This window comes from Rhea americana, unplaced genomic scaffold (assembly GCF_003343005.1).
Source record: "Rhea americana isolate MKP2758 unplaced genomic scaffold, rheAme1 scaffold_4, whole genome shotgun sequence".
NCBI lineage: Eukaryota > Metazoa > Chordata > Aves > Rheiformes > Rheidae > Rhea > Rhea americana.
Window position 1 is genome coordinate 8,096,679 of NW_028186534.1, and position 9,055 is coordinate 8,105,733.

At 48.7% G+C, this 9,055-nt stretch overlaps 1 protein-coding gene across 1 annotated transcript; it reads left to right on the forward strand.

The window, feature by feature from the left end:
- The first annotated feature begins 204 nt into the window (after positions 1-204).
- Positions 205-8,253, forward strand: TFAP2C (transcription factor AP-2 gamma). The gene is made up of 7 exons (XM_085314259.1): positions 205-210; positions 542-1,168; positions 1,277-1,328; positions 2,825-3,047; positions 3,818-3,936; positions 5,321-5,462; positions 6,608-8,253. The coding sequence occupies exons 1-7, from the start codon at positions 205-207 to the stop codon at positions 6,891-6,893; spliced, it is 1,455 nt and encodes a 484-aa protein (XP_085170385.1). The 3' UTR covers positions 6,894-8,253.
- Positions 8,254-9,055: the final 802 nt, after the last annotated feature.

Genomic DNA, 9,055 nt, shown 5'->3' on the forward strand with positions numbered 1-9,055 from the left:
CCCAGCCTGCCGCAGCGCTGCGCCGAGCCGGCCCGTGCTCGGCGCGGCTCCCCGGCCGCTCCCGGCTTTGCGCGCTGCTCGCCCCCTTCTCCCCCCGCCGCCCGCTCCGGGCTGCGCGTCTGGCTCCTACAGAAGAGCTGCAGCCCCCGCTTCACGCTCCGTCGGGACCCCATTCGCCTCCTATTAATCAGCCCTGTTATTTTAATGACCGTGAAGCCAGGAGCTTGTTAAGTCCTCGGAGTAGCTCAGTGTAGACATCTAAGCTTTGAGCGCGGCGTTTGGGGAGAAGGAGTTGGCCCTGGAGGAGAGGGGAGCTGCGTCGGGCCGGGCCGGGGGCTGCGCGCCCCGCCGTCCCCCGGCCGTGGGCACCGCGGGGGTCGCGGGTCCTCCCCTGCCCACAGCTGCCTCCCCCGCCGGCAGCGGGTCCCAACCGGGGCACCTCAGGTTTGGGTGGAATAGAACCGCGTTGGTGACTTATTTTTTTTTTAAAGGAAACTTTTAAAACTTTTTTGAAATGCGACCGTGGGAAACCGCGTTGTAGGGCGAGACACCAGTGGGAACTGGTCCGCGAGGTCCTTCCCTGCGAGCTGGGCTGGCTTCTCAAACTGGGGGCCCTGCCGGTGCCTTCGGAGGGGGCCTGGCGGGGGGAGGCGGCCGCGCTGACCCTCTGCCCGCTCCCCTGTGCCCGCAGGACCGGCACGATGGGAGCAGCAACGGCAACCCGCGGCTGCCGCACCTCTCGGCCGTCAGCCAGCACCTGTACAGCCCGGCCCCGCCGCTCTCGCACTCGGGCGCCTCCGACTTCCAGCCCCCCTACTTCCCCCCGCCGTACCAGCCGCTGCCCTACTCCCAGTCCAGCGACCCCTACTCCCACCTGGGCGACCCCTTCTCCATCAACCCGCTGCACCAGCCGCCGCCGCCGCCGCCCAGCCAGCAGCAGAGCGCCTGGCCCGGCCGGCAGAGCCAGGACGCCGCCGGGCTGGCCCCGCACGCCCGGCCCGGCCTCGTCCCCCACCTGCCGCCGCTGGAGAGCGGCTCGGCCGGCGGCCGCCGCGACGCCTACCGCCGCTCCGAGCTCCTGCTGCCCCACGGCCACGGGCTGGACGCCTCGGCGCTGGCCGACAACCTGGGGCTGCACGACATGGCCCATCAGATGGAGGAGGTGCAGGTGAGCGCCGGGCGCAGCCCTCGCCGGCCGGGCCTGGGCAAAAGGCGCCCGCCTCGGTTCCTCCGAAACTTCACAAGGTGCAAAACTTTCTCCCCTTTCTCTTTCCAGAATGTGGAAGACCAACATTTATTAATGCATGACCAGACAGTCATTAGAAAAGGTCAGTAAGCTGGCATTACCATTTACTTTCCCCTGTCAATAGTTAAATTTTAATTTGTGCGTGATGCACCGGTGGATTGATGCCTTATTAATTTTAGGGGAAAGATCCTTCAGGATTGGCAGGGCGGAGGGGTTTTGCCAGACCCTCTGTCCCCATAATGTCCAGATGGGAGAAGTCCTTGGGTTTGCAAATGGTCCGGCTTAGCAGGATGGCCGGCAGTCCTGGATGAGAAGGTTTGGGTGTTCCTGACAGCTGCTGCAGAGATGCCCTTGCTGTTAGATGTGGCTTTAATCGAAACCAGGATCTTGGGATAAATTTAATGCTGCCCTGGAATTCATGCGTGCAAAGTGACACGAGCTTTTCTGGTCTTGTTGCTTGTGCTCAAAGGCAGTTTGCTTTTTCCTTCAGGTTTTTTACAGGAAACATTTGTGTAGTGAACGAGTTCACTGGCAAAAACCTGTTCGGCTTAATCTTAATCAAAATGGTTTTGTAGCTGAGGATCTAAGGAAGGCAAGAGGCTTATTGACTCCGTTTAAGACTACAGTCGTTAAGTTTTTTTTATGGTTTTATTTTTAAACAAATTTGTGCTTCAAAAAAAAATCAGTGGAAGTTTCCTCTATAGTCTAAAGACTTCAATCGAATAAGCTAGCTGAGGAAAAGCAGAAGTGTTTGTCAGAGCGCTGATTGCTGCATTTAGCTCATGGGAGAATTATTTTGCTGTCAGATGCACCACTGAAAAATCTTCCCCCCTCCGGGGAGCGAGGCCAGCCTGCTCCTTAACCCTTTCCAGCCGGAGCGCTGCGAGCTGCTGACATGCCACCGAGGGTTAACTGGGTGGATTTACAAGGGCTGGAAAAACTGGAAGCGAAATTTGGTTCTTTGCAAAGCTTTTGTTGTCCCTATTCACCTAAAAAGAAAGCTGAACCCGCTAGCAACCAACATCTTACTTTCGGTTCTCTGTGTTGCGCTGTCTGGGGCGAATTTGTTGGGGCTCAGTCCCCACGGCGGTTTCGTGGGTGTCCGTGCGGGCGAGGGRTGGCAGCTGGAAGGCGCCTCTTGCGCCGGGTTGCTGCTCTCGGAGGCTGGAGACCTCTCCCTGCTCGGGAAGAGGCTCTGGCGGTGGCTGGGGGATGCTGGTTTGTACCCTCTAGCTGTATCAGGCTTTTTATACATATGAATTTGCTAACTTGTGGCACGCTGTGGGGTGTACGCAGAAGGATTTTTGCGTGTGTGTGCATTTAAAAATATTCTTAATTGCATTTAGCAACTCCTTGAAACTTAGTGGGACGAGAGAGGTACTGTTCGCGGCCGGTGGTGGGCACCTTCCGACGGCAGCTCAGCGCGGCGCCGCGGAGCGGATGAGAGCCGGTGCCGAGCGTTTAGCACTAAACGAAATCCCCTCTCCTGCTCCTCCTCTGTACAGAGGAAACTCACTTGCCACCTCCTATTTATATTTGCCTTTCGTAAAATACCTGCTTTCCCTCCTCCTCCTGCAGGTCCCATTTCCTTAACGAAAAGCAGCGCTCTGAGTCTCCCCTGCCAGAAGGATGGATTAATCGGGGTGGTCATAAACCCCAATGAAGTGTTTTGCTCTGTTCCGGGGAGACTTTCCCTCCTGAGCTCCACGTCCAAATACAAAGTGACAGTAGCAGAGGTGCAGAGAAGGCTCTCGCCCCCCGAGTGCCTCAACGCCTCCCTGCTGGGGGGGGTGCTCCGCAGGTAGGCTGCCCCCTCCCCGCCGCGCTCGCCCCCTCCCCGCCGCGCTCGCCCCCTCCCCGCCGCGCTCGCCCCCTCCCCGCGGCTGCGGGCCGAGTTCTGTCGGTATCCCCCCGCCCCGCGCTTGTGTGTGCCTGCCACGGTTAGCGCAACGGGGAGCTAAGGAAGTAGTGGATCCAAAGCCTTTTATCAAACTTCTGGGGGTTTATTTATTTATTTTTATTTAAAGCTTAACAAGACTGCATCCTAATAGGCTTTGGAAATAAAACTTCTTTACACTTCTCTGCTGCTTCTCCAAGGGAAGTGCCATTAGCAGTTCTGACAGCTCTGTCTAAAAGTCTGATTTTCCTGTCCCTAAAAAGTTCTCATGGAGCTTTCTTATTCCAGTGACAAATTGTCTCTCCATGAAATCGTTTCAGATTAAATCTTGCGATCTTGATTTCAGCATTTGAAAGGATGCTTTCTATATTGTGYTATTATTTTATTTTATTGAAACTTATAATTTAGGTTGTGATCATTCTACAACTGTTGGTTTTGATACTAGTTTTAAATGTTTCTGATTTTCACYTCTGTTGTGTTTCATCCTAGCTGGTTTGTAGTAAAGCACTTCAAAAGTAGGTCACTTGAAAAGAGAGCATGCTTTTTTATTATCTTTTTCCCCAGTAGAATCTTATTKAATGTTAGCAACTGGAATTTCTCATCTTAAAAAATAATAAGAATAAGAATGTCTTTTTGAAGATAAAAGAAGGCCATTTTTTCCCCTCTAATTACAGAGCAAAATCTAAAAATGGTGGCAGATCATTAAGGGAAAAACTGGATAAAATTGGCTTGAATCTTCCAGCTGGTAGAAGGAAAGCTGCAAATGTGACATTATTGACGTCTTTGGTGGAAGGTCAGTCTTGAATATCTCTTAAAAACAAACTCCCCCCCCCCCGCCTTGTGTACAGCTTATATACTGCAGGCAAAGCATAGAAAGGCTAGAAAATTAGCAGACATGATAGAGCTAATTTATTTATTTATTTTTAAGTGAGCGTGTTAGTGTCGCTGCAGCTACTACCGGCTGCGTTGCCGTCGGGGCTCCTGTGCTCCGCTTCCCCGTCCCCATCCCGGCGCYGCAGCACCAGCCCGGCGCCCGCTCCTTGCCCAGCGCCTCCCGACCCTCCTCCCCCCGGCTGCCCCATCCCCGGGGATGGGGTKGTTTGGGGTTTTTAGAGGTGTGCCGTGGAGCAAAAGAGCTGAAGCTCGGCCCATTAGTGGGTTTGGTTCCCTCTTGGGAAACTTTGCAGTCCGGGGGCTGCAATGCCTGGCCCTACCTCAGCGGTGTCCGCAGCAGCGTCTCTAATAAACGAGCATATAAAGTGAGATTTATAGCTTTTGACTTCCTGATAGGAAACTGGAGCCCCTTTAATCTGCAGCATGTTATGTGGACCCTCTCTCGCTTTAGCTGAGCTTGACGGATGTGTGTATTTATGTCTGTGTGGGGTTATGTTACGTGCTTTTGTTTAAGGCAGCTCCTGGTAGTGGTACAATTTAATAGGAGTGGAAGCAGCAATTTAAACGTGAAAAATGGCACAGTACCTTACTTCTCTTGCATTTTTGCATTACCTCTAATACACCAGGTTCCACTTCAAAACTTTTTTGGAAGTTAGTGTTAAAAGAGTCGGAGTAACAAAAATGATTATCAGAGTGCCTTTCCACGTGCACGTAGACATGCGCGTGTCTCAGGAACACGCTGTCGGATCGTGCCAGCTGGGTTTTTAAGCCTGAAAAAAAATCACCATAAAGAAAAAGTGACCTAACTATACGTCTTCCAATTTTACTTCTATATGATTATTAGAGAAGTTGTTAGAAGATAAATTAAACCTAAAACTGTTTATTACATGGGTGGAGTTTAGTTACAGGTTTTTAAAATGTCAGTGAATGATGAGGTTTTGGGGTTTTTTTTGTTTGTTTTTGTTTTTGGGGTCTTTAAGTTCTTGGCTTACTGTGCAGTTCATCTGGAAAGAGGGATTTTTTTTTTCCTCTAGTGTAAGGGCAGAGGAGAATTATATAAATTCTGTAGCAGTCTTTTTTTTTTTTTTCCCTTGATGCAAATTTACAAAGACGGACTGTATCTATTGATTGGAAAATAGTAACAAATGGTATGGTGGAAAAAGACCAGTGTTTGTAAAATAAGAGCATACTTCAAGAATTCAAAATACCTTGCTTAAATCCATGAAGTTCTTATACTAAATAGATGCAATTACATCTAAAGGCGTTCCCTTTCCCCATGCCAGGTGAAGCTGTGCATCTTGCTCGTGACTTCGGTTATGTATGTGAGACAGAGTTTCCATCCAAAGCAGTGGCCGAATATTTAACTCGACCACACATGGGCCGCAACGAAATGGCGAACAGGAAGAATATGCTTCTTGCTGCAAAGTAAGTTTGGGGATTTGGATTTATTTATCTTCTCCTCCTCCTCTCCCCGCCCCCAAGATGCTTTTGTCTGACCATGAGTATCTGTGACCGTGTGGAGCTGGGTACGTTTTCTCGTGCAGTTTTAGTCGGGGAGATGAAGCACCTCGTTGGGTCTGGTCCTGGTTTCGGGGTAGCTGTGCCAGCGGTTACTTTAGTTTGAAGCAGTGATGGCAGTAGCAACCTCGTATGGTAACTTTAAAGCAGTCTGAAGCAGTTCATGTTAAAAAAGTTGGTAGGAAAGACTAACGAAAACGTCGCGTGCCGGGACAGGTAGATCTGCAGGAAGGGAGGGTGCCCCGGGCTGGGCAGCGGGGGCCGCGCGGGACCCAGCTGGGCGCGCGGGGGGCGCGGGAGCCGCGGGGGCCGCGGGAGCGCCCGGCGGGCACGCGCTGCTCCCGTTCGGCGCTGGCGCGAGTAACGTCGCGGACCTGCTTCTCGGCCTGAGAAATCGCGGCGTGAAGCGGCGATTCGTTGGGGTGGCTCGGCCGCGCGCGACCGCGGCGCGGGGACGGGTGTGCAAGCCGCGAACAGCGTGCGCTCGGGCGCTGTTAACYGCTCCTGTTTGGCCAGGCACGTGCGGTGGTGGCTCGCAGGATCAGGGCCTAGGGCTCTGTTAAAGACAGCATGCATCTATGATATGCACAGCTAAACTGAATCTCTCCTTCAGCTGCTTATTTTTTTTCTAAATCATTTAACTGCAGCTGTGGAAGTTCTCATAGAAACTAGCCCAAAATTCCCAGGTCCTCCCCCCCCCCCAACTAAAATCTGGAGCAAATGATGCAGCACTAGCCAGACAGCAGAGATGGGGAGCTCATTCTGCGGAGYGTGGATGTGCTTGTATGACGTACATATCAAACAGAAGGCTTGTCAGAAGCTGACGCTAAATTTAATTTTAAAATTAGACTATGAAGGACACCACTCTGCTGGTGGAGTAATGAATTTCTGGAATCTCCTAGTTCCCATGTATCGAATTGATATTGAAGGCCTTAAAAAAAAAAAAAAAAATTACTGCTTTGGAACGGTAAGTGATTTCCTGCAAGGTCCCTAGCCTGTGTTTGCACAAGCTCCCACGGCAGCGCGAAGGGTGACGGCTCTGTGTCTTGCAGGCAGATCTGTAAGGAATTCACCGACCTCCTCACTCAGGACAGAACTCCTCTGGGCAACACGCGCCCCAGCCCCATCTTGGACCCTGGCATCCAGGGCTGCTTGACTCATTTTAGCCTGATCACACATGGCTTTGGGAGCGCTGCCATCTGTGCTGCCATGACATCCGTCCAGAACTACCTAAATGAAGCATTAAAAATAGCAGACAAAACGTACATGAACGCTGGCGACCAGAGCCCCGCGGAAAGCAACAAACCCCTGGATAAAATGGATAAGCACAGAAAGTAAAAGCAGAGAAACCAGACCTTAAACTCTTCCTCCTAAACACAGACTGGGATCTTCTTGCCCGGGGGGAATGTAGAAATTTGTTACTTTTTTTTTTTTTTTTTTAAAGAGATTTTTTTAAAAAAAGGGAAAAATCTTATTCAGGATCTTCACTCCCCCTGGATTCCTGAGACAAGTCTTTCTAAAAGCTGCAGTATCCCCTATCTGTGGAAGCAATTACCAGAAGATAAGTACTTGGTACAAGTGTATTGAAACCTTTTGCTGTAAAAGTGGTGCTATATAAGGGTTTTTGATGAAACTGTACAAAGAGATATATTTAGATTTTTTTTCCACATTTAAGTATCCAGAGGTGACCAGCTTCATGTATTGTTTTTAAAATACAGATTTTAGATGGGAGCTTATTTGTTACCTGACAAAATTTCAGGGTTTTATTCTCTCTAAATGCAACAGTAACAATAAAGCAGTATTAAACAATGGTATATAGAATTATGTACATTAAAATTTTTTTATAAACACCTGAAAATAGTAAGATTATTCTGTTCTTTGCTTTATTTTCAAATTACCATAGGAGAGTACTAAAATCCTGATAGATACAAAAGTTATCTGATGGCATTTGACATGCTTATTTTTATGGAAATATTCAGGCTTTCAAAAACTGCAGTAATGTTGGCTGCAGTGGAATATTGTCTTGATATTTTTTTAACAAGGAATAGTTCAAAATGAAAATGCTTTTAGAAAATGAATTTTCGGTGTCTAAGGATATTGCAGCTTTATTCACATATTTATATTGTCTTGTTCTTAAATTGGGGGGGGCTTGAAAGAATAGGCACATAACTTTTTTTTTTTTTTAATGTCAGTTTTTGCCTATTAAGGCCAAAAAATATTTCCAGGGAGGCTTTATGTGTATTAAGGGAAGCAGTGTGTTGAATGTAAATATTTTATTTATGTGTAATTTAATCGGATTTGTAAATAATGGTGAACTTTTTAATACTTTTTTTTATAAATGGGTTTCAAATTTTAATTTTGGTAAGTATTTCAAAGGTAATGGGTAAGCTAAGCATATCTTTAGGTTTATGCACAGGTATGTCATACAGGGTATTTAAGACTTTTTTATTATTATTATTAAATATCAATTCTTGCCACTGAAGATTAGATTTAATCTGAGGTGTTATGTTCACAAAGCAATAATTTTGTGCATCATTCACCTGATAACAGACTAGCCATGCGAACCGAGTGTGTGAGTTAGTGTGTATGTGAATAATGGAGGTTCTCGCCTATCTTTACATATCTGTAAATGTTCCCGCTACAATTCTGATGTATACGATAACCGTATAATAAAAGTATTCTGGATAGAAGCACGGAATGTTTTGTTAACCGAAAGCGGTTTTGTTTTCTTTCTGCGCTTGAGGAACGTGGGGTGAGTAGCACTAGAGGACGTTACCTATTGAGTCATGCTTGCAGCACTTTGTTCAAATTAAAAGAAATACGAAGCTGTTTGCCAGTAAAACTGATGGTTTCCATTAAACACGTTATGTATCTCTTAAGAAGTTTTAAGTTTTTTTTTTTTTTTTTTTTTCGTTTTCCCCTATTATGTCATTATCAGGCTTGCCACCCGTTTAAATAGGAGGCAGCTCAAGGCAGATTTTGCAGCTTCCTCTTTGTAAAAATCAGTCCTGCCGGCTTTGTTTTATGGTGATCCGGACTGTATTAGAGCCTGCATCCGTAATGATAAATGTCTGCAAAGTCCTGCTACGTGAAACTTGAGGCATCTGCCGGCTGGTTTTAGCCCCACTTTACTGATTTGTGGAAGTGTACAGCTTTTGCGYTGATTCACAGCACGAAAACGTCACCTCGTGCCGCAGCGGTGACAAGCGATGCGAGGCCTTCGGTGGCATCCGGGGTCCCGACCGCAAAGAGCCCCGGCAGGCCTCCTGCGGCGAAGCTCGCGGCGCCCGGCGGGTCCCCGGCTGGCGCGGAGCCGCCGAGCTCGCCGGTGGTGCGATGGCTTGGCCGCGAAGAGCCGCGGCGAGGAAGAGCTCGGTCAGCGCTGCTGCGGTGCGCCGCTCTGGGGGCGGTGCGGGAGCGGTAGAACGTACCGTTTCTGAATGCTTAATTTATAAATTTTTATATATTTTCTGTTTTTCCCCCTGAAAGATAAAGGTGTG

Excerpts from the sequence above, each read along its gene's own strand:
- TFAP2C (XM_085314259.1), top strand. Across the intron at positions 1,329-2,824 it reads CCAGACAGTCATTAGAAAAG|GTCCCATTTCCTTAACGAAA; the intron begins GTCAGTAAGCTG and ends CTCCTCCTGCAG. Across the intron at positions 5,463-6,607 it reads AATATGCTTCTTGCTGCAAA|GCAGATCTGTAAGGAATTCA; the intron begins GTAAGTTTGGGG and ends TGTGTCTTGCAG.